The sequence below is a fragment of the Rhinatrema bivittatum genome, chromosome 9 (assembly GCF_901001135.1).
Source record: "Rhinatrema bivittatum chromosome 9, aRhiBiv1.1, whole genome shotgun sequence".
NCBI classification, from domain to species: Eukaryota; Metazoa; Chordata; class Amphibia; order Gymnophiona; family Rhinatrematidae; genus Rhinatrema; species Rhinatrema bivittatum.
In genome coordinates, this window is record NC_042623.1 from 161,510,375 (window position 1) to 161,535,932 (window position 25,558).

General features: G+C 46.6%; 1 protein-coding gene across 1 annotated transcript; it reads left to right on the plus strand.

The window, feature by feature from the left end:
* Window positions 1–638: 638 nt before the first annotated feature.
* POLR2D (RNA polymerase II subunit D) lies at window positions 639–23,886 on the plus strand. The gene is made up of 4 exons (XM_029616326.1): window positions 639–855; window positions 1,615–1,795; window positions 13,229–13,324; window positions 22,852–23,886. The coding sequence occupies exons 1-4, from the start codon at window positions 783–785 to the stop codon at window positions 22,928–22,930; spliced, it is 429 nt and encodes a 142-aa protein (XP_029472186.1). The 5' UTR covers window positions 639–782; the 3' UTR covers window positions 22,931–23,886.
* The last annotated feature ends 1,672 nt before the right edge of the window (window positions 23,887–25,558 follow it).

The following is a 25,558-nucleotide window of genomic DNA, read 5'->3' on the forward strand; positions in this document are numbered from 1 at the left end:
TGGAAACAATTGAAGACATTCCTATTCAGCTAGTTAGAATTTAAAAGAGGAGGTATTTGAAAAGCCTTGTTTTAACGCAAGTTTGAGAGACAGCTTACTTAACTAGACTTATTCGGTAGGGTTTTTATTGGACCTATTTTAGCATTGCTGATTTAGTTTATTATTTGTTCTTATTTTATCATTATTTTTACTGTGTGGTGTTCGGAGGTATACTCGGAATGTATTTAAAATTTTTTGTAATCTACTGAGGAGCAGTCTTAATTAAATAGTTAAGGGACTGACTAGTCTTTACACTATTGAAAAAAAGTTCTTTGGAGTCATTCTCATGTTCTGTGTGTATGCATCATTAAAGAGATGGGTATGATTTTCTATAATAAAAAAATGTAACTGGTGCTATGCTTTGGCAATGATTATTACATTGTGGCCCCTATGAAGTTGGCTGCCAGGGCATTAATTCCCCGCTCTCTAGTGTACAGGTTCTCAGTCGGAGTGGGGGAGGTGGTCTGACAACAGCTTAAACTCAACACTTGCATCTCGTCCTCGACTCTCAGGCAGTATTCTGGCAGCTGCGCCTGCTGCCCCTTTAAGAGCAGCTGATGGCGTGACCATAGAGACACCGTAAGTTTTCAGTTCCGGCTATCAGACCGCTTTATGATCATAGAGTTACAGCTTTGAAGAACACGTTGTCTTTGTCTCCCTTTTTGTCTGCCTGTCTGGGGCGCTTTAATTTCCGCTTCCGCGGGAGGCGTGCGTACAGTTTGGGGCACGGGATAATTGAATGGATGGCGGCCGGAGGCAGTGATCCTCGCACCGGGGACGTGGAGGAGGACGCATCGCAACTTGTCTTCCCCAAAGGTGACACATGAAAGGGAGGGGTTGGGAGACAGATAAACAATGTAAGGGAGAATCGGCGAGAAGGAGATCATGGAGGAGATGATGTTGGGAGGATGGTAGGAAGAAGGATTTTTTTGTGACGATATGTGAGTGGAAGGCCTGGAGGAAGGGAGTTGGAATAGGATATGAGGCCAGCGGAGATGAGAATGTGTTTTAAAACGCTAAAGAGCCTGCATAGTTTTACCTATTTGTTATGAAGAGGCTGGTTTCAATTTGATTGTCTAACAAATACCATAACATATGCACTGTAGAGATCAAATGTAAATTTGTTGCAACAAAAGCTTGTTATGAGGAAGGTTGTTGTTCAGCAGTATCCTGGTGAATTATGTATCTGGGGAAGGAGAGTTTTGACAGATGGATTGCTGGGTTCAGTCTTGTGAATTAGTTCTCAGAGCGTTTGTGTGTCAGGACCTCTAGGAAGTTATCTTCTGGAGGATTTAAAAAAGAGCGCCTAATCTTTAGTATACATCCAGGGAGGTGACTAGAGGGGTTGAGGGCAACGGCCCTTTTATTTTCCAATCCCAAGCTTCTGATTTGCATTACACGATGTACATTTACCTCGGCTTACCCCTTTTATATGGGGAAAGGTTGATTTAAAAATACAAATACATAAATAAGATTAAAGCAGAAGTGCTTCAGTTTGTGTCTTTCTTGGCTCCCTGTTGCTCCATGTCTGCGTCTGCCTCTCTCTCATGTTCATGATTTCTTTTGACTCTGCAGAGTTTGAAAATGCTGAAACTCTTCTGAATTCTGAGGTACACATGTTGCTGGAACATCGTAAGCAGCAGAATGAGAGCGCTGAGGATGAGCAGGAACTCTCTGAGGTTTTCATGAAAACCTTAAATTACACTGCTCGCTTTAGCCGCTTCAAGAATCGTGAGACCATTGCTAGTGTACGCAGGTAATTGTGTAGAGTTGATTGTTCTTGGATGTGGTGTGGTGACTTGGTATTTTCTTTTTTCATCACTATTTATCTGTCTAGTCTGAGATATCAGCAGGTCTATTCCTCCACAATCTCATTTACTTTCTGTTTCCTTACCACTTCTCTCTGGTGCAGTTCTGGTCACCCCCATCTCAAAAAAGAGATTTAAAAAAGGTAGAGAGAAGGGCAACAAAGACAATCAGCTGTATGGAACAATTTCTCTATGAGGAGATGCCTAAAACACAAATTAGAAACTTTACGGCAGAAAAAGACTATATGGCCCATCTAGTCTGCCCATCCATCCAATTATTCTAACCCTTAAAATTGCTATCATTCCCTCAGACATCCCTTGCATTTATCACAGACTTTCTTGAATTCATATACCATTTTTCCTCCTCTGGGAGGTCATTCCATGTATTCACTAGCCTCTCTGTAAATCTCTCTCTCTTCAATGCCCAATTACTCACCAAAAAACCAGACATCCTTAACAACTACCTCTCAGAAGCCAGCCCGGACATCTGTGCCATCACGGAAACATGGCTGAAACCCACAGACACGGTGATCACTAATCAACTTCCTACACATCTCTATGACTTTTTCTCCATACCTAGACCTAAAAAAAGAGGAGGAGGCCTCTTAGCAGCAAAAAAAGGCTTAGGCCTCACCCTTCAATCTACCAACACCTATTACAAAATAGAAGCTGCCTTCTTCAAATCTAACCACCTTCAAATCTGTTTAATCTACGCCCCTCCTGGAACCCGGGATTCCAACCCCTCCCCATCATAGAACTCACAGCGAAACACATCAACACAGCCAAACCTGCTATTATATTAGGCAACTTTAACTTGCAAGTTGACGCCTCCCCTCGATCACATAACTGCGAAACTCTACCATCCTCTCTTAACTATCTAGGTTTCTCTCAAATCGTAAACAGCCCTACTCACAAAGCCGGACACACCTTAGACCTCATTTTCATCAACGATGGTATTTCTCTCACTGCCAAGCCTACAAGCTCACCTGTCCCATGGTCAGACCACCGGATCATCTCTACCAGGCTTGAGGTTAAGGATCATCCTCCCCTCTCATTCCCTAAAACCACAATATAATTCAGAAAACCCTGCTCCTCTGACCTCCTCAACTCCCACCTCACCAAGGAACTATCTCACCTCAGCCTTTCAGACGCAGATGCAGCCATCACATCATGGATTAATGTCGCCACAAAAGTTGCAGAGCAAACATGTCCTACTTTCACCAAAGTTCTACGCCAACCGTCACATAACAGGAAACCATGGTTCACCCCAGAACTTAAGGCACTCAAACAAGACCTTAGAAAGAAGGAACATAGCTGGAGGAAAAAACCATCCACTTCTTCATTAGCGGCCTACAAAACTCTTCTTAACGCTTACAGAACCACCATCCTCAGAATTAAGAAAGACTTCTTCTCTAAGAAAATTCACTACTTCATCTTCGACTCAAAAGCCTTATTCGCATATGTCTCGGCACTCACCAAACCTTCCCCCTCCCCCCATCATCCCAGATGACTTAGCACTCGACAAAGCCACAAAGCTTTCAATCTACTTTGAGAAAAAAATCTCTGACCTAACCGCCGCACTCACCTCTCCTCCTGCATCTCCCTCTCCCCTCACTCTCACCCCCCCCTCTACAACAAAACTCAATGCTAGAAGCTTTCGAACCAACATCTTCGATGGAAATTGAAAACATCATCAAAAAGCTGAAACCAGCGATGTACACTGCCGACCCAATTCCAACCAACCTATAGCCCAATAGCCAACCTTCCTATGATTGCTAAAATCATGGAAAAAATTGTCAACAGTTATCGGAATACCTTGAGGAACATCACATTCTGTCCCCCTCCCAACATGGATTTCGGAAGACTTTAAGCACAGAAACCCTTCTGATATCCCTTGCGGATAACATCCTAATAAACATGGAAAAAGGTCAAACTTACCTACTCGTGCTACTCGATCTATCTGCTGCCTTCGATACGGTGAACCATGCAATTCTCTTAGATCGATTAACAGACATAGGCATCAAGGGATCTGTGCTCAGCTGGTTCAGATCCTTCTTGTCCAACAGGTGCTATAAAGTCAGGATTAATAACAAAGAATCCCCCGCTGTCCGCTCCAACATGGGTGTTCCCCAGGGATCCTCCCTCTCACCTACTCTCTTCAACATTTACCTTCTTCCTCTATGCCACCTCCTTACAAAGCTAAATCTATCCCATTATCTTTATGCAGATGACGTCCAAATAATCATTCCTATCACAGAATCCCTACAAAAAACCCTAAACCACTGGAACAACTGCCTTCAAGCAATTAACCACCTACTCTCCTCTCTCAACCTAGTTTTGAACACCAACAAGAAGGAGATTCTCATCATCTCTCATGACAACCTCACCACCCACCCTACTTTACTGCCCGCCTCACAACCAGCCAATTCAACTTTTAAACACTCTCCTTTTGTCAGAGACTTAGGTGTTACTCTGGATAACCAGCTTAACCTCAAGAAGTTCGTGAACACCACTACTAAGGAGTGCTTCTTCAAACTCCAAGTCCTCAGAAACCTAAAACCACTCCTTCACTTCCAAGATTTCAGACTGGTTCTTCAATCCGTCATATTGTCGAAACTGGACTATCGCAATTCCCTTCTACTCGGTCTCCCAGCCAACTCCCTAAAACCCCTTCAGATGGTTCAGAACTCCGCAGCCAGGCTACTTACCAATACCAAAAAAAGGGAACACATCACCCCTACTCTTCAGAACCTACATTGGCTCCCCATCAAATTCAGGATCCTCTTCAAGGTACTCACGATTATCCATAAAGCTATCCATAACCTCACTGCCCTCCACACGTCCACTCAACTAAAACCACATACCTCGTCTAGACCAATCAGGAGTGCCTACAAAGACACCTTGTATGCTCCCCAAGCCAAAACATCACTTAGAAAACACGCCATATCGACAGCTGGACCACATCAATGGAATGCATTACCCCCGACCTCAGATGAGAATCTTGCCCTTCTGTCTTCAAAAAGAGACTGAAAACATGGCTTTTTAGCCAAGCCTTTCAGGACACCTAATCTCCCTTTGCCTTTTACTTCTCTCTCTTAAACGAACACTCCAGCTGGACACCTCAGTCCACTTCTCAGTTCTTCTGTTTGCTCTAGCTACCATCTCTTCTGTTTCTGAGATGATTAGAGAGGATTTTATTTTTATGTCATGTTAAGATGAGTTATATGATTTTTAGGATATGTTCAGACGAGTTTTTGACCTGTTTCCACTGTTAACTGGCACCAATGTTCCTTGTACCGCCCCTGAGCGAATGTTGAAGTTTCATTGTAAACCGATATGATTTGTATTTTTACAGGAATGTCGTTATAGAAAAAATAAAAATAAATAAATAAATGGTCTCGGGCCATGCCCCGGTTCCTTCACCTACCTCGGGGCCGGCCCGGGCCACTGTCACTCCTCTCCTGCCGGCAAGGCCCGTCCCGGCCTCTGCCGCGGCGCTCCCTCCTTGAGGGAGACGCTGTCGATCTTCAGTGCCTGGTCCCACCCCCTAGGCATGCACGGGGGCTCAGAACTTAAAGGGGCCAGCGCGGGAAAGTCAGGATGGCCCACAGATGACGTCAGACGCTGCAGGGGTATTGTAACCCTGCAGCTGGGCCTATGCAGAGCCTTGCAACAAGGTTCATTCTCTGTTGAGAGCTATTAGTTGCTGCTTTTTCTCTACTGGCTTCCGACTACTGGCTTCTGACTCCAGCTTGCTTCCAGGAGGCCTCTCCTAAGTCCAAGCGACTCGAGTCCTCACAGGCTCCTCCTGGGGGGACTGCGGGCTTCCAGTGGTGAAGTTCCAGTTGGCCTCCTGGCTTCAGCTCTATTCTTCTCGATCCTCTGGAACTCTTCTTCATACACCGGCTCATAGGAGATCGCACGTAAGTCCAAGCGGCTCTGGTCCTCACGGGCTCCTCCTGGGGGGACCTCGGGCTTCCAGTGGTGAAGATTCCTCCGATCTTCTGCTCAGTGCCGCCTCTCGGCTACGACATCCACTGTGGGCCTTCCAACAGTGAGTCTTCATCTGTCTCAGCCGGCTCAAGGGTCCACGAATCCAACATAAATATTTCCTAAGATTACTCCTGAGTCTACCCCCTTTCACCCTCATTCTATGACCCCTTGTTTTAGTGCCTTCTGTACATGGAAACCTCTGAGATATTTAAATATCTCTATCATATCTCCCCTATCTTGCCTCTCCTCTTTAGATCTTTAAGTCTATCCCATATACTTTAGAACAAAGATCACTGATAATTTTAGCAGCCACCTTCTAGACAGACTCCAACTGGTTTATAGCCTTTCGAAGGTACAATCTCCAGAATTGTACACAGTATTCCAATTGACATCTCACCAGGAACTTATATGGGGCAATATCCCCTCCCTTTTTCTGCTGACCATTCCTCTCCCTATACAACCAAGCAGCTTTCTGGCTTTTGCTGTTGCTTTATCTAACTGTTTGCCACCTTAAGATCATCAGATACCATCATCCCCAGATCCTGCTCTTCTTTTGTGCATAGAAGAATTTCGCCTCCAATAATGTACCTCTTCCTTGGGTTTTTGAGCCTGAATGCATTACTTTACATTTCATAGCATTAAATCTTAGTTACCAGACTCCAGACCATTCATTCCTCCAGCTTTGCTAGATCCCTCTTTGTTTTCTAACCTTTCTGGCTGTCTACCCTGTTGCAGATTTTGATATCAGCAAAAAGACAAACCTTTCCCAACAATCCTGATATATTGCTCATGAAAATGTTGAAAGAGCCAGTCCCAGGAATGATTCCTGAGGCACACTACTAATAACACTCCCCTCCTCAGAGTAAACTCCATTTACCAGTATCCTTTGTTGCCTCTCACTCAGCCAGTTTCTAACCCAGTTAGTCACTCTAGGTTCTATACCAAGGGAGCTCAATTTATAAGTCTCCTGTGTGGAACCATGTCAGAAGGCCTTACTGAAATCCAAGTATACTACATCTAGCACTCTGCCCTGATCCAAATCTCTTGTTGCCCAACCAAAGAAATGTATCAGATTCATGTGACAATTTTTACCTTTAGTGAAACTATACTGCCTCAGATAGTGCAGTTTCTGGAATCCACCGAATTGCACGCTCTTCTGTTTTAAAATCGATTCCATTAATTTGTTTACCACAGAGATCAGACTAACAGGCCTATAATTCCCAGCCTTCTTCTTCATCCATAGGAAGCCACATCTGCCCTTCTCCAGTCTTCCAGAACTACTCCTGACTCTAAAGAAGCATTGCAAAGGTCAGCCATGGGAGCTGCAAGGACTTCTCTAAGTTCTCTCAGTTCCCTTGGATGTATCCCATCCGGCCCCTTTGCCTTATCTACCTTACATTTAGTTAGCTCCTCACAAACACCCTGTTCTGAAAATCAATTGAGTTTTACCTCACTTCTCATCTTATTTGTGTTTGATTTATGTGGTCCTGCTTGTTAAGCAGTTTTGCTTTGTCCTCATCAGTCTCTACATATTCCTCCCTTTCACCTGAGTCTCACAATGCCACCTTTGCACTTCCTTCTATCACTAACACATACAAAAAAGTCTTGCCACCCTGTTTTAATGTATTTGCTATTTTCTCTTCCATTTGAATTTTTACATTCCTGTTTCCCAGCTTCTCTTAGTTTTTCCAGATATTGTTGCCTATCTTCCACGATCTGTGATCTCTTGTAGTTTATGAATGCTAAACTTTTCAGCTACTTTTTTTGAAAACCATACTGACCTCCTTTTTTTTTTTTTTTCTTTCCTTAATTTACTTTCCATTAAAAAATTAAAGTTGCCCTTATGATATCTCCTTTTAGTTTTGCTCACTCTCTTCTACTTCCCCTAGATTTTCTCATCCAGCTAATGACTCCTTTAACAAAACTAGTTTTCGTGAAGTCTAGGACCCTCGCCTTTGAATGAACCTTCATCTCTTGTGCTCTAATACTGAACCCCAACATCTGCTGATCACTGGATCCCAGATGGTCGTCCAGTACAATATCAGAGACACTGTCTCCATTGGTAAGCACCAGGTCCAGTATTGCCCCCTTCCACGTGGACTCTGTTATCGGTTTACAGAACGGTTCTCCTTTCAGAGAATCCAGGATCCTCCCTGCTTCTGTAAAACACTGCAGCTCAGATGTCCCAGTCAACATCCGGCAGATTGAAATCCCCCTAACAATAGCACCTCCCCTTTCATAGCAATTTTGTGAACGTTCTCCATTAAATCTCTGTCCATCTCCTTGGTCTGTATAATATATTAATATAAATAGATGTCCCCCTCCCTCTTTCCAAATTAACCAACGGTGCCTCCTTCAAAAAATGAATAAGGTAAACCAGTCTATGCCTGCTTGGAAAAGAGAAAACAAGGAGAAATATGACAGAGGTTCAGGGTTGGAAATAAATTGACAATACCTAAGTGCCAGTAAAAGAAAAAAAAAATGCTCCTTGCTTTGTTTTCTCCCTTTTTTGCTCTCTTATTTATTTATTTAAAATCTTTTCTATACCGTCGCTAAGTTATACACCATCGCAACGGTTTACATGTAGGCACATATTTAATGTGGGTAAAAGCGTACAATAGTACATTCTAACAGGTGCCGTCAAAGGTTCAGTTACAATATATCATTAGACAAAATAATTTTTAGAGAAGTGGGTCATGACCGAGTGTACTAAAAGTACTTTTACGGGTAAATTTATCATACATAGTGTTATCAATATGCTAGTTGTGATGTGGGGTTCATAGACTATTCTGCTGTATTGTCCTAAGTATTGTGTGTTGGTGCTTATCTGCTTATTCCTGAATAATTTCTTTGTTGTTGTTGCTGTTTTGCTGCTTGTTTTGTTTAGGGGGTAGGTGTAACTTTAATAACTTTTGTGTTTGGTGTCCTGTTCATGCTAAATTTTCAGGACATGTCAGGGGGGGCACATGAAGATTTTGACAGGGGTGTTTTTTGAGGGGGGAGGATCCAGGCATATGTGCAGACTTGTATATTTGCATATCCCAGAAAGTAGGCTCCATTAGTTCTAGGTGGAACTTCTTTCTCTTCATTTGCTCTTTTATCTGTTTTGTCAGTTTTTCACTTTTTTTTTTTTTTTTCTTTTCCGGTATTTTTCTTTTTGGCTTTTCAGAATTTTAGGCACCCAGGTGACCTGGCTTCTGGAATTTTTCCTGCCCTGCAGAGGTGCAACAAATTATGAAAGGTGCACAGAAAGTAAATAGAAAACTCACTGTCTCATTATATTAGACCAAGAGGGCACCCAGTGTATTAGGCAGTAGGTTAAAAGCAAATGAAATGAAGTACATCTTCCCACAACACATCATTAACCCAAAGAGCTCATTGTCATATGGCATTCTAGAGGCTGATAGTGTATCCTGGTTTAAAGAGAGATTAGCATATTTGTGAACGATAAATCAGCCACAGGGATGTCCCATGGGATTTAGTATCTTTAATGTTAAGAATATTAATTCAAATACTTGACTGAGCAATTGTATGAAACAGGGGCTATCTTCTAGAAAAATATAAAAAGAATATATCTCAAAGATCAGCACTACAGAGATGTAATTATTTGATCCAATTGTAAATAACAATTTTGTGAAAAAATTTGTGGTCAACTCAAAATTCAAAAATATTGCAGTAAATCTCATGAAGTAGAGATGAGGTGGTGAGTCCATTTCAACACTGAAGTAGATCTTTCAGTTACTTTTTTTAATGCATTAATGATAGATTACAAATTTCCTGGTATCGCATCACAGCAGGAGAAATAATTTCATTCTTTTTGTGATACAAACTTACTATTACGCCATACTGCAGCCTGACAAAAAGAAGGTGGAGTAGCAGTTGTGGCTGTCCTTACAGTTTGACTTGCCAACCCCTTCCACACAAACTCTCTGAATAACGCAGGGAAGGCACCTGTTCTCCTGCACCCCCAGCTCAGGGTGGCCTCTGCTGTTCGCCCTAGCCCTCAGCCTGGGATGGCCACTCTTTGTCCTTCAATCCAGTACCAAACCTATCCTACTTTTATTTCCCTCTTCCCTTGCTACCACCCCTAGCTCTCCCCCTCCCCCGCCAAGCTAACCCTTCCATCACTGCTACTGGCTCTTTCCTCCTGATTTATTTATTTAAAAAATGTGTTACCCGCATTTCCCTGGTGGAGCAGGGGGGCTCTAAGCTACACTTCTGGTCCCTGCAGTTGCTTCAACTCTTTCTTTTTTTTTTTTTTTTTTTTTGAACAGGAAGCTTGCGGAAGGATTGAAGCAGCTGCAGGTTATCAGAAGTGTGGTTAAGAGTCTTTGCATTGCCAGAAACAGATCTGCCGTGGCTGCGAAAAGTAAAAGGAGGAGGTTTAAGTGTGCTGGGGTGGATAGTGGAGGCCTAAACGGGAGTGAGTGTGCTGGATCAAAGGGGGAATGAGTGCATCAGTATTAGGTGTGGGGGGATTGATGGGGAGGGGACATCACGGTACTGATATCTGGAGGAGAGGGAGTGAGGGAGTGCACCAGTACCTGCGTGAGAGAGGGTGTGTGTGTGTGTGTGTGTGAGGTGGGAAAGACATAAGTGGGGACAGTATGTGAGGGAGAGGGCAGGAGTTTGGGCCAGAAGGGGGGGAGTGGGAGTGAGGGGAGCATAAGGGGAGTGAGTATAGCGAGACCTGGAGGGAAGAGGAGGAATGAGTGCACTGGTACCCGGCAGAGAGGAGGGGAAAGGATTGCATTAGTAGAAGGATGGTGGAGAAGTGGAAGGTTAAGTGCGCTTCTGACTACAGGTGGGGGAGAAGAGGATACAGAGAGGTTGGGGGGAACAATAGTGTTAGGGTGGAGGGGGAGGATGCAGAAGAAAGGACTCTGAACATAGGAGAAAGGAGGGAGGAGGAGGAGGCGAGTACCCTTAAGAGTGTGGGGAGGAGAAGGAAAAGGCAAAGTGCGGGGGATTTGAATAGGAGGGGCTAGGGTAGAAAGGAAGAGGGAAAGCTTGAGATATGGGCAGGGGTCCAGAAAGGTGGCAGAGAAAAGGGCGTTACCTCACCCACGGGATTAGCAGAGGAGAGGGAGGGTGGGGAAAAATGAGGTTTCAGAGAGGAGGAAAGAAAAAGAAGAAATGTTGTGGGAGGATAGTTCAGGAAATAAGAAATGAGAGGGCAAGGAGAGAACAGATGATAGGAAACAGTAGGACTAAAAGAAAATTTTTAGGAATAAAGAAATTTAAAAAACGGAACTGAGATGGAGAGGACAAAAAACCTGATATAGAAAAGTTAAAAGAACATTTATTCAATATATTTTCAAATTGTATACAGTTTTGACTCGCTGATACCTAGAATCTGTTAGAAAATGCAACCTGGTTTAGGATTTTGGGAGCTGCTCGGCCTTGGGATGCGTACAATTTATTAGGCAATTTGAGAGCTTTTCTCCTCTGGGAATAAACTTTTATTTTTAACCTGAAGACTTTCTCTGATATATTTTTATATTGGAGTTGTGCACAAGCTGTGTGTTTCAGCAATTTCTTTTTGGTTAATTTTGGAGAGCAAAATGAAATGAACAAAATAACGCTAATGAATGTATAAGCACAGCAGAGTTGTTAAACTCAGTCCTCAGGGCACACCTAGCCAGCCAGATTTTCAGGATAACCACAATAAATCTGCATGAGAGAGATTTGCATGCGCTGCTTTCATTATATGCAAATTTATATACTTTTTATTTTTCTCCTGCCTTTCATTGATAGCTGAGGTGCGTTACATGCAGGAACTGTTGGGTACATACCAGTCCCCCAGAGGGCTTACAATCAGGGGCAGTAACTTTCAAACCGGCGAGCATGTGCACATTTGTACACGTACGTCAGCTCGCGTCCAGCTCCACGGCCATTTTCTAACATATGTGTGTGCGTAAGCGCGCATGAAGTAGCCTAGCCGTGTGCACGTGTGTGCCAAATTGTAAGTGGGCACGCCAAATCCCACTTCTGCCACGTAAATCGGGGAATTTTAAAAGGGGCACACGCCGACACCATTCCCAGTTCTACCAGTTTGTCCAGTTAAGAGAGAGGTCTTCCAACTCCCCTGGTTTGATAGCCTTCACTCCCTCCAGTTAGCCCCGACCCCCTAAAGCCCGCAGATCTGGCTAGTTTTCTTTACAGTTTATCTTACACGACATTCAGAAGAGAAGTAAAGTTAGGTGGCAAGGGGCCTTGGAGCGCACCAGGTCCCATCAGTATTTACACGCACATCTTAGCTCACGCCCTGAAACGCCCAGGCCCCGCCCACACCCTTATTTTTTGAGAACTTTCGAGATGTGTGCGCTGTGGGAAATACTTGCGTATCTCAGCGGCTTTTAAAATCCACTTGCTGTGCACAAGCCTGACCTCTTCACGCATCCCCTAATTAATGTGTGGGTTGGGCTTTTAAAATGTATCTCTAAGTTTTTGTACCTGAGGCAGCAGACAATCAGGCCCATTCAATAAAGTTTGTGGGAGAGCCGGCGCTCTGAAGCGAGCGCCTGCTGTCCCGACGCGCGTCCCTAGCACCTCCTTGTTGGTGGAAGCAGCGGCTGTCAGCGGGTCCGACAGCTGACGCTTAATTTTACCGGCGTCGGTTGTCGAACCCGCCGACAGTCATGTGCTTGGAAAACGGACGCCGGCAAAGTTGAGCGTCCATTTTCCAACCCACAGGCAGATTTTTTTTTGTTTTTTAATTTTTGGGGCCTCCGACTTAATATCGCTATGATATTAAGTCGGAGAGTGTACAGAAAAGCAGTTTTTTCTACTTTTCTGTACACTTGCCCGGTGCTGTCTGAAATTAACGCCTGCCTTTGTGCGGCTTGGTCACACTTTTTACTTTCTGTATTGCGGGTGACTGACTAATAGGCTCATCAACATGCATTATACATGATAGTCCCTAAATATTTTTTTTTAAATAATAATTGATCAGTCTTTGTCGCTTGGATTATTTTTGTGGTTTACATTGCTTCCGTTTTGTTTTCTCAATGTATTCCTAAACTTTGCTGGAAACTTGAAAGGTATGACAGCGGCTGGACAACTCTTCACGTATCTTGTTTTTTTTAGAGTTCTTCTAATCACCTGCTGCTGGCCCCAGTCAGAGACTGGATGCAAGGCTGATTGGACTTTTGTTTAGTTTAGTCCGATGAGGCATTTGTTACATTCGTATAATTGGCCTGTTGGCTGTCACTTGCGCACACAGTAGCTGCTAGTTCTGGCTGTCTCTCTCTCTCACACCTTCCCCACCTTCTTGCCATCATTCGAGCACATGTACCTTGGTGGTGCACTCCTCTCCAAGGTTGTCACATGAGAATCTCATGGTGCCTTCTGACCCTCTTGCCATCTTTTTTTTTTTTTTTATGCAGTTTGTTGCTCCAGAAGAAGCTCCATAAATTCGAGCTGGCATGTTTGGCTAATCTCTGCCCTGAGACAGCTGAGGAAGCTAAGGCTCTTATACCCAGGTGAGCTCAGACTTGGTTAAAGTGACTTTGTATGATAAGGTTACACCCTGATTTGACTGATAGAACTGGGAGAAGGAGGCGTTGCACCAAAGAGCAATCTGACATACGCATATAGGGGCAGATTTTAAAATGTACGCGCGCGGCCGACAAATGTACGCCCGCATGTAATAAAATATGGGGTCGGTGCGCGCAAGGGGGTGCACACTAGTGCACCTTGCGCGCGCCGAGCCTTCGGGGAGACCAGCTGGCTTTCCCCTACCTGTCCGTCGTCCCCCCCCCCCCCCCCCCCGGTACCTTTATTTCACAAGTTACGCCTGCCAGCCGACTGAGGGCGCGCGATCCCCAGGCCCAGCGGCCTTGCAGAAGCCTCTGGCCTCGCCCCCGGACCGCCCATTGTTTCAAGCTCTGGGACTTGCACGTGTCCCGAGGTTTTACGTGCGCCGCCGGGCCTTTTGAAAATAGGGGGTTCCCTGTACGTACCAGGATCAGTCCAGACTGCTGGGTTATGCCTCCCGTCCAGCAGATGGAGTCAGAGAGAAACTGAAAAGGCACCACTCATATACCCTGGTGCGCCCCCTGCGATCCTTCAGTATATCTCTGACTCCAGCAGATGAGAGAGCATAACCTGCGGTCCTGATCTCCTGTAAATTGGGAGGGGGTTTTCCCTATCAGGTTTGACTTACGATTTTCTGAGGAATCCTGTGACTGGATCAATTTAATTACAGGCCTAGTTTAACACTGTTAATAGGAGCAGTAGCAGGCAAGGCAGGGCACTGCCCTACAGCCTTTTCCCGGAGTTTCTCTCTGCCCTGCCCAGTGAGAGGAGGGGAGAATTAATCGGTGGGCCGGTCACTCTCCCTCTCCGCCTCCTGAGAAGTTTAATTCCTCGGAGAAGTTAGTCAGATGGGTATGCTACACCCTCTGCAGGCTCCATTGTATAATTGAATTGTGAGGTTTTTCATAGCTGCCGGTAGCAGCGCTATACACGTTTAAAAAAAAAACAAAAAACGAGGTAATTTATTTTTACTCTGCCTGCCTTACTCACTGTGGTCTCCGGAAGGGGTGGCTTGTCACCCGGCCCCTTTTCGCGCCGTTTTTTCTTCTTAAAAAAAAAAAAAAAAAAATGCCCAGAGGGTCAGTTTGTACTGCATGTGGGGAGCCGGGCCACCGGCTCTCCCGCGAGGGCCTTTGCTCCCGGTGCCTTCCCGGGGGTGAGGGCTCCTCGCGGGGGCCAGCCGTGGCCGGGAGCTCTCCCTCACCGCGACTTGGGGCTCGGGCAGCGACTTGGGGCTCGGGCAGCGTCCCTCATACCGGCAGCAGTCCTCGCTGCTGGTATGAGGGAAAATTCGGCGGCCATTTTAGAAGGGCCTGATTGCGATGCCGTTTCGTCGGAGGAGGGAGAGGACCTCCCACCGCTGTCCCCACCGGACCTTAGCCCCCACAGACCCCGCGGTTTATCGGGGCTTCTAGATTTGCCACCTATGGGAGCCAAGGGAGGTTCTTTATAAAGACCTCATCCATTTACCTCACAATTTGTTCTTTTGCTCCATAAGGCCTATATGGAGGCCGAAGCTGAATGGGAGCAGGGTGCTCCTGCCCCAGATAAATGTGGCAAAATTTCTACTAACTTGGGAGGGGATCCAAATCCAGACCCTCCTCCTCCTCCTCCTAAACCTTTACGGCATATAGCTCCGGACCCTATTTCACCGGACCCACCCGTTCCGGATTCTGGTACGGAGGTGGAGGGTACGGACCCAGCTGACCCAGTTGAAGGGGACGATCCTCTCATTCTTCGGTTATTTCATAAAGAAGAATTAGATCCCTTGATCATTCATGTTCTTCAAGAACTAAGAATTCCGGTACCCCAGATTGAAACGAATTCCCAGCCAGGGGATTTTGAGTTAGACGGGCTTGCACACCCTCACATGCTTTTCCTTTTCACAATAAACTGTTTCAGCTTGTATCCAAGGAATGGGATAATCCGGAGGCTACTCTGAGTCAGCCGCGCTATGGATAAGCTTTACCCACTCCCTGCTGATTCTTTGGAGCTCCTTAGGGTGCCAAAGGAGGATTCGGCGGTCACTGCCATGGCAAAACATACCACCATCCCCGTAACTGGGGGTACGGCCCTTAAGGATCTTCAAGATCGGAAGTTGGAGATGTTGCTTAAGCGAATCTTTGAGGTTTCAGCATTGGGAGTACGGGCGGCCGTTTGCAGTTGTATGGTACAAAGGGCTACCCTTCGCTGGGTACAACAGATGTTGACATCTCAGGATCTGCCTCCGGGGGAAGCTGAGCAAGCAAACCGCATAGAATCCGCGGTGGCCTACGCCGCGGATGCCTTCTATGATCTCCTCCGCACTTCGGCACGGTCTATGTCTTCAGCAGTGTCCGCACGGCGGTTACTCTGGCTGCGTCACTGGGCAGCAGACTCTTCCTCCAAGGCCCAACTCGGTTCCTTTCCTTTTCGGGGCAAACTATTATTTGGCACCGAGTTAGAAGACCTTATTCGATCTTTGGGGGAGAATAAGGTGTTCAAGTTGCCAGAGGACAAGCCGAGATTTTTTCGTACTTCGGGTAACTTTCGCGGGCGATTTCGCGGGCAGCGCCGTTTTCGATCGGGGAGGGGTTCCTCTTACGCTTCAAGACAGCCGTCTACGCGTTCCCAAGCATGGACTCCTTCCTTTCGTGGTAGAAGGCCAGCCCGCGCAGGGGCGTCTCATACCTTCGCCACCTCTAAGGCGGCTCAATGAAGGGACGCAGGTCCATTCCTCCGTCCCGGAGGTCGGAGGACGACTCTCTTACTTTCGGGAGGAATGGGCCGCAATTACCACCGACCAATGGGTCCTCGACATTATAACTCACGGATACGCCTTAGATTTTGCACGGCCCCTGCGCGATTTGTTCCTTATCTCTCCCAGCGGTTCTCTGGTAAAACAACAGCGGATTGCTCAAACCCTGCAGCGGTTGCAGGCGATGGGAGCCATAGTGCCAGTACCGCCCGCCGAACAACGCACAGGCCGTTATTCCATCTATTTCATCGTTCCCAAAAAGGAGGGCACATTCTGCCCTATTCTGGATCTCAAGCGGGTCAACAAGGCATTGCGCATTCCGCGGTTTCGGATGGAAACCCTGCGCTCAGTCATCGCTGCGGTCCACAAAGGAGAGTATTTGGCTTCCTTAGATCTCACAGAGGCTTACTTGCACATAGGAATACAAGAGTTCCATCAACGATTTCTCCGCTTTATGGTCCTGGGATCTCATTTCCAGTTCTGTGCCCTTCCGTTCGGACTGGCGACCGCTCCGAGAGTATTCACCAAGGTAATGGTGGTGGTGGCAGCGAGCCTCCGGAGGGACGGAGTATTGGTCCACCCGTATTTGGACGACTGGCTCATTCGGGCAAAATCGCGTCGTCTCTGCGAGGTCGCAATTCAGACAGTACTCCACCGACTACACTCCTTGGGTTGGGTAGTCAATTATCCCAAGAGCCAACTGATTCCCTCCCAGAGTTTGGAATTTCTGGGCGCCTCGTTCGATACAAGAGTGGGAAAAGTTTTCCTGCCGCAGGCAAGGATGGAGCGTCTGATGGCGCACGTTCGTCGTCTCCTAGCCCTTCCCTTGCCAGTGGTATGGGATTATTTACAGGTTCTTGGTTATATGGCGTCCACCCTGGATTTGGTTCCGTGGTCTTTTGCGCATATGCGGCCGCTACAGAGGGCGCTTCTGTCGCGTTGGGATCCCAAATCAGAGGAGTTTCAGATATCTTTGCCACTCCTACACCCAGCAAGGACCAGTCTGCAATGGTGGTTGGATCCGGTCCACTTGCTCCAAGGCATTGATTTGGAACCACCCCAATGGATCATTGTCACGACCGATGCCAGTCTGACGGGGTGGGGAGCAGTCTGTCAGTCTCAATCCGCTCAGGGACGTTGGACGCTTTCTCAGGCCAAGTGGTCTATCAATCGTTTGGAAACCAGGGCGGTTCGCCTAGCGTTACAGCACTTCCTGCCTTTGATTCGGAACAGAGCGGTTCGGGTTTTGTCCGACAATGCAACCACGGTGGCGTATATAAATCGGCAAGGCGGTACAAGGAGTCTTCCGGTAGCAACCGAAGCCAGCCAACTGATGGATTGGGCAGAGGAGCCCCTGTCTCGGATTGCTGCGTCGCACATCGCCGGAGGCGACAACATTCAAGCAGACTATCTCAGCCGGCAGCGATTAGATCCGGGAGAGTGGGAACTATCTCCTGAGGCACTCAGACTCATCTGTCACCGGTGGGGGACCCCCCGGTTGGACCTCATGGCGACTCGTTCGAATGCCAAGGCGGTTCGCTTCTTCAGTCGCAGAAGGGAACACGGGTCGGAAGGCGTGGACGCGCTAGTTCTTCCCTGGCCCGCGCAAGTTCTTCTGTACGTGTTTCCACCATGGCCATTGGTGGGAAAAATATTGCGTCGGATCGAATCCCACGCAGGACCCGTCGTTCTGGTAGCTCCGGAGTGGCCAAGGAGGCCATGGTTCGCCGACCTCATCAACCTAGCGGTGGACGGCCCCTTGCGTCTCGGTCATCTGCCTCGTCTCCTACGGCAGGGTCCAGTATTTTTCGACCAGGCCGATCGCTTTTGTCTAGCGGCTTGGCTTATGAGAGGCGGCAATTGAGAAAGAGGGGATATTCTGAGTCGGTCATTACTACTCTTCTACAGGCTCGGAAGCCCTCTACCTCGGTTGCTTATGTCAGGGTATGGAAAGTTTTTGACTCTTGGTGCCAGGGTTTGAAAGTGTCGTCACGGCAGGCTACGGTCTCTCATATTCTGGCTTTTTTGCAAGAAGGTCTAAAGAAAGGTTTGTCCTATAATTCTCTTCGTGTGCAGGTGGCAGCCTTAGGCTGTTACCACGGTAAACTTGACGGACTTTCCATTGCCATGCACCCGGACGTTGCACGATTTTTAAAAGGAGTTAAACATTTGCGACCTCCGGTACGCCCTATCTGTCCTTCTTGGAGTTTAAATTTGGTTCTCCGGGGTCTATGTACTTCTCCGTTTGAACCACTACGAAGGGCTACTCTCAAAGATCTCACTCTCAAAACAGTTTTTCTCGTCGCTATTTGTTCTGCTCGCAGAATCTCTGAACTTCAGGCGTTATCCTGTAGAGAACCTTTTCTCCGTATTTCTGACTCGGGGGTTTCTCTGCGTACCGTTCCTTCCTTTTTGCCTAAGGTAGTTTCCGCCTTTCACGTCAACCAGACTGTGGACCTACCGGCCTTTGCGGTGGATGGTGCTGAGGTGTCTCGGCACCCGGAGCTTCGCAGGTTGGATGTTCGAAGGACACTCTTACGGTACCTGGACATTACCAACCCTTTTCGGTTGTCTGATCATCTTTTTGTCTTGTGGAATGGTCCAAAGAAAGGCAATAAAGCTTCCAAGGCTACTATAGCCCGCTGGTTGAAGGAGGCGATTGTTTCTACTTACATTTCTCAAGGTCGCGCCGTTCCGGACGGTCTTAAGGCTCATTCTCTGCGTTCCCAAGCGGCGTCTTGGGCTGAGAGTGGTTTTATTTCCTCTCAGGAAATTTGCCGGGCGGCTACTTGGAAGTCGTTGCACACTTTTGCTAGACATTACCGATTGGACGTCCGCGCTCCACCGGTAGACTCGTTTGGCAGTGGTGTGCTTCGTGCGGGACTGTCAGGATCCCACCCCGTTTAGGGCAGCTTGGGTACTTCCCAGCAGTCTGGACTGATCCTGGTACGTACAGGGAAAGGAAAATTATGTTCTTACCTGATAATTTTCGTTCCTGTAGTACCAAGGATCAGTCCAGACGCCCGCCCATGTCAGTGCAGAGTCCCGCGTCTGTCGTGTTTCCTTTTCAGATTCCATTGTTTTTTCCGAGCACTTGTTCTATTTTTCATATGGTTATGTTTCATGGCTTTTGCCTGGTTTCCTCGTTTTCCACATGTTCATATTTATCTTGATCTAGTCACAGAGAGTTGCCATGCCATTGTTCCTAAATTCATACTGCTTTGTTATGGATTATACTGAAGGATCGCAGGGGGCGCACCAGGGTATATGAGTGGTGCCTTTTCAGTTTCTCTCTGACTCCATCTGCTGGACGGGAGGCATAACCCAGCAGTCTGGACTGATCCTTGGTACTACAGGAACGAAAATTATCAGGTAAGAACATAATTTTCCTTTACGTGCGCTGTGCCTATGCGCGTAAGGCTTTTAAAATCTGCCCCATAATGAAGTGAAGGAAGACATACTTTTGTGTAATTTAACCACTTTCTAATTGTAACAAACTGCCAATCCAGAGCATTTGCTGTCACATGCCAGAAGAAAATATTGCTCTATTTGTAAAGATCTGAGAAGTAGAGCAGTGCCAGACAATAACGTAGACAGAAGTGTGAGGGTGCTCTAAGATTATTGCATCAACCAATAGAGGTGTTAGGCTGACCTGGAGAGTACAGAACTGAGAAAATAAAGAGGATTAATTAGTGAAAAAAATCAGTAGTTAGTGTGTGATATTGTGAGTGCTGAATTCTTATGGTGGAGGTCTTGGAACCAAATTTTCAACCATCAATCTCGAAATCAAGGGAATAGCATCTTTGACTGAGCTATGATCCTGTGTAGCAAAATCTGCATACTCGTTACTTCACTTGTTAGAAACACAAAATAATGCGGGCTTGTGCTAGCTGCCTGGAGCCCACAGCTAGCTTGGCGTGGCACGCTAGGTCGCTGCTCCACCCCTCTCCCTATCCCACTGTGAGTAATGGAGGCTGCCCTTATCTCTGGCAGGCCCTCCCCCTCCCTATTTCCTGACAAGGCTGATGACGTGGCTGTGGATGCCCGGCCAGTGGGAAGGGAGATCCCAGTGCATTCTGATGATGTCATTGGGGGGAGGGGGAATTTTAAGCTGCTGCATGATTTACCAGCCCCCTTTTTCACCGAGCCAGCATCCCCCTCGTGCCTGGTACAAGGGATCTGCCTTAGATATTAAGAAATATGAGTGTTTTAAGAGGGGTGATGGGAGATTTTTGCAATCGGATTGGTGGGAGGATGCCCGTTTATTATTTGTGCAATAATATGCATAGATAGATGACATTTTTTAAGCTAGTTCCTTGAATTATTTGTTCATTGTTATTAATCATTGTCGTAGCGGGGCAGGATACTTGAGCAAGTGCACAGTTTTTGGGGGGTTTTTTGTTTTTTTTAATGGCTGGGCATATGTTTATTGGGCCTTCTCAGCTGCTAGTGGCAAACATTCGGGCTGATACAGTAAGGACGCGTAAGAAATAGTGCGGCAGTGCCGGGCGCACCCTTGTTTGCCGCTCGCACAATTTGGTTCACATACCGCTCGATACAGTATTCAAATGAGACGCAAATGCAAGCGGCGTCCAAAGTGCGCCCATGAAGCGATAGGCGTGCGCAATCCATCTTACTGTATACAGCGCCTATACAGTATCCAGGGTGCGCTGGTACCTGTCATTTGAAATGTCATTCCACCAGGTAAGTGGATGGTTCTTTCCTACAGACCCCGCTGCCTTGAGCGCCCGGCTGGACGTCCAAGCTGGACGTCTGAGGTCGCGGCTTGGACGTCCAGCCGGGCACTCAAGGCAGGCAGAAGGCCCATGGTCTGTCCGCACTAAAGCAAGTACCACACACTAGTTACTCACCGAAATACTCTTTCTTCATATGCAGCTCCTTCTCCAGTTCCAGGGTCAAGGCTTCCAACCTCCTCTCCACCTGGCTGGGTCCGCTCTCCCTGCACGGAGTCACCTGGTAGGGGAGCTGGAACTTGTGCAGCGTGGCCGATCCTCAGTCGGGATGTGGGGCGGCGACTTGTGCCGGCACGCGTCCCCAACGTCGGGCGGGACGGGCTCCTCCAGCACGCAGGGGTTGCCGCAGTTGCCCAAGGTGGCCGACTGGCCTCACAGGCTGGAGCGTGGACTGGCCTGCGGCGGGCCGGCGCCATCAGCTTCAGGGTTGCCCGGGACCCCGTAGCGCGAGTCCGAGTAGCTGGAGCGGGGGCTGACGTGCCGCTGGCCATAGCCCATGCTGATGCTGTTGGTCCGGTTGCTGCTGGGCTTGCTGCCACTGTCGTGGCCGGTCAGGTCGCGGCGTCCATTCATGGACCTTCCCGCTGCCTTGAGCGCCCGGCTGGACGTCCAAGCCGCAACCTCGGACGTCCGGCTTGGACGTCCAGCTGGGCGCTCAAGGCAGCGGGAAGGCCCACTGCACGAATGATCATTATTAACCTCTAACCTGCAATGCAGGCCGCACTCGGGAAGCGACGCACCAGCCGGGTCCAGCGCAGCAGCATCTTATCAGCGTTAGGAGCTCATGCCCATGGCAAGTCAGTGGCGACAAGGAGCCCAGACCCACGAGAAGGCCAGAGGAGTCCCCGGAAACGGTGTCCGTTCCTTCCGTACAGAAACTAAACCCTACGGAACCGAAGTACTCTGAAGTTAAGCGCGGTGATGCCAGGTTGGGTTACTTTTTTTTTTTCCCCCTTGTGCGAGAAGCATTTTTTTCTGTGGATTGGGTTGGTTTGGGACTGGGCGGCTAAGCTCTAGCAGTCCTCTTGGTTGCTGGCATGTGCTTTTTTTTTTTTTTTTTCTTTGCTACGGGCAACTCAACCAGTAGTCATGGCTCTTCGGCTGGATGAGCGGTGGCATAAACTGCAGCGCGACAGAACGGATTCAGAGAATTGCTGCTGGGCTTCAGCCGGGCGCTCAAGGCAGCGGGAAGCTGACTGAACCCCACACTAACGCCAGGGTCAGGGTAGGCGGCAAATATGCAGGTTAAAGACGTGGCAAATAAGCTGGTTAAAAAGGCGATAATCTGGACGCACGTTACTGTATCGGAGGGACTAGCTAAATGGATCATTAACATATCATATACATGGGGCGGGCGGAGACAGATACGCGTCCATTTCGGCAAGCGGTAAGGATGCGTAAAACCGGATACTGAATCGCGGGTTCGCCTTACGCGTCCAAATTGTGCGTCCAAAGCGGGTTAGAAACAGGGTAACCGCGGCCACGCTTTACTGTATCGGCCTGATTGTGGGCATAGTAATACATGGTAAAGGGCCTCCTTGCTTGGCAGTGCAGCAGGGGCTCAGGTCAACACCCTGGCTACCTTGCTCGCGGGCAGCAGAAATAGGGGCAAACTACATTATAATGTCAGGAGTCCAGCTCAGGTATGCTAGGATAGAAAATTTGGGTCATAGTGAAATTTAGTAACAAAACGGGCTGCGACTTTTTTCACCCAAAACTGGTTGATGTGGTCTCACTAATTTGCTGTCTGGGAAATGGAATGGGGATGGGGGGCAAGGAGGGGCAGTAGCTGTCGCTGCATTTATTGCTGCTGCCAAGGCTGGAAGGCATTTTAGATTGGCACATTCTGTGCAAGTGTAGAAGTGAGCTGGTCATCCTAAATTTCTGGCTAGTAGTAGGATTAAATCCCACTTCTTTGGTTCCCTGTAGCTGATTTCTACTGTCCTCTTTTTAACATATTCTCACTACTTTTCTTTGACAGCCTGGAGGGACGATTTGAGGATGAAGAATTGCAGCAGATACTTGATGACATTCAGACAAAACGAAGTTTCCAATATTAGAACAAAGTGCTGGTCTGTCTCTAAAACTTGAGACCCTGATATTAATCAGGACTGTCTGGTGCTTTACAAAGTCATCAAAAGCTTTTCGCGATCTCTGTCCATAGAAACATGGAACACAGGGCACTGACCAGCAGAGATGAAGATGTGGGATATATGGTCACAGAGAGTTTCAGAGGCTATGAAACCCCCACATATCCAGTCCTTTCCTCAATGGTAATCCAAGCTGAATTAGTGGGGGGCAGAATCCAACTCGTTGCTGTCTTGATGGAGGAATGTTTATGGGGCTGGGAAAGAACCGTGTTCTGAAGCCCGCTTGCTGAGAGAAATGTTACAGTTTTAGTACAGAAATTGGTAGTGTGTGCCTAGAGTCCTCCCCAGCCCTTTCAATTCCGTTCTTCAGATCAGAGCTGTGAAGATCCTCGGTGAGTTCCAGGGCCTGCAGGCTTTAGGAGATGGAGAAACCTCTGTAGCACACGTGTTTTATTTCAGTAAACATTCTTATCCATAAATATGATGACATTAAAGAGGCTTCGACAACCCTTCCAAACCAGAGAGTACTACCCAGTTGTACAACTCAGCAAATAACCACCACCTTAGCAGAGCATACAAGAGCCAACACAGTGCATGACCCAACTGTTTTTAGCAGGGAAGCTCTTCCTGTGTGTTCTGTGTATGATAGCAGAGATTTCCTAAGAGCATGTGTGTAACAATTGACAAGACTATTGTCCTGTCCTGTTCTGTTGTGGACTCTCAATCCCCTGCGCCCCTCCCCCTAACTGCATTTATTTTCTTCTCAGGCTTTCATGAGTGGTGGATGCAGTCCTGTTTGTAATGCTTGTGCTGTGGAATCTAATTTTATTTTAGTAGGTTTACTTCTGTTTTCCTTCACAAATAATTCTTTCTCTTGTTATACAACTCTAAATAAAATGTGGTCATTTTTCAATTTTCCTTTGCAATATTGGTATGGTCATGTTCTTGAACTAAAAAATCAAACTATATTGGTAGATAAGAAACAGGACCAATAACCATGGCACATTGTCACATGGCAGATAAGATTAAAGGATAACACCTAACATAAGAGAAAACAATTTTGTTTATTTGTATTGCAACTCAACATTATACAATGGTTTAGAATACCAAAACCCCATAAAATACTGACTCTACAGCTGGGAATGTAAAGTCCAACATGTCAGGTGAAGTCTAGGCACCATTGTTTATCCAAAAGACATTGTGCAGTGCCACAGGTTCTGTGGCATCAATCACACTCCAATCTATGCAAGCATATATATTCTATTCTCTCTTATATATGTAATTTTGTTAAGTTTGTCACCCTGTTAGTCACACGAGTATATTTGCACTGCTTTTTGGGGCAGTTATGTTTGATTCTGGTTATTCTTAGTCTCCCACCCAAAATTGTTCCTTAGAAATTGTAATTAAAGGAGAAATAAAATTAAAATGAGTAATACCTTTTATATGTTTCCCATAGACGGGAAATGTGTGTATGTGCATAAACTGCATTTTGGAACATAGTCTTTCTTCCCTAGAGCTAAAAGCACTTGCATTCTGTGACAGTGGACTGTTACCCCCTCTGAAAAGTATGTGCATATTCAACATGAGCCTGAGAAACTGCATTCCTGGCAGTGAGACGTACTAAAAGTTTCATCTTTAGTGAATTACCAAAGTCTGAAATTGGTAATTCAGTCACATAGAATGTATATTTTCATCTTCCAAACTCTTGCAAAATGTGCATTTATAATAAAAAAAATATTAGGCGCAAAATAACACACTGAATATGATCTCCAAGGGAGCTCTGCACCAAATCTCTAATGAATTCTAATCAGGTTTCTTTATCAAAACCATAGGAAAGTGAAAGGTTAAAAAATAAAGTTTAAGGTAATTACTCTATGAGCACCAGGCCCAATGGATGTTTTTGTGATGTATTCTGAGGCATATAGGTGGTAATCTGAGTTAGTGGGTGGGAGTGGACTCTGTGCCACCAGCCATCGAGGCCTACCTCCACCACCACAACTGGTGCCAAGGAACATAAAGCTCTAGGCCATGCTTACTATCCTGGAGTTGGGACTATAAGCAGAATCAGGGATCAGAGGAGAATATGGCCAGCTCCTCTGGGCAGCTTGTGTGGGTTAATTCAGCACCTCAAATAGAGGAGAAGATAGGCAAACTCATTTCCACGGCAGGGTAAGCACATATATCCTCCCATAACTGCAAGTGTTGAGCTTCTGGCCATTCGGAAGCAATAAAAATGCCATCTACACTCAGGTTAGGAATGGCCTCTTCTCTACTAGCACCTCCAAATGTAATGCTGGAGAAATGGTCTGTGGTGGTACAAGCTGAAGTCTTACTGTTAGCATCAAACAACTTTTTGCAACTTCTCCAAGGACACAGTAACTAAACTAAGTGGTGAAGACCAAAAACCTGATGAGTATAAAGAACATTTCTAGAGATGTGTTGATAATAAAATGTCTCTGCATTCTTTGAAAGCATCCATGATGAGAGAGAACCTCAATTTATGTTATAAAATTAAATTACTTGAAAATAATGCTGTAAAGAATACTTGTAAGGACCTTTCACAGGATATATACTTCTATTTCTCTATATTTTATTTTG

Bases quoted from the DNA above. Each gene is read 5' to 3' on its own strand.
- POLR2D (XM_029616326.1), top strand. From the start codon at position 783: ATGGCGGCCGGAGGCAGTGATCCTCGCACCGGGGACGTGGAGGAGGAC. The intron at 856-1,614 runs GTGACACATGAA...TTGACTCTGCAG, and splicing joins GCAACTTGTCTTCCCCAAAG to AGTTTGAAAATGCTGAAACT. The intron at 1,796-13,228 runs GTAATTGTGTAG...TTTTTTATGCAG, and splicing joins ACCATTGCTAGTGTACGCAG to TTTGTTGCTCCAGAAGAAGC.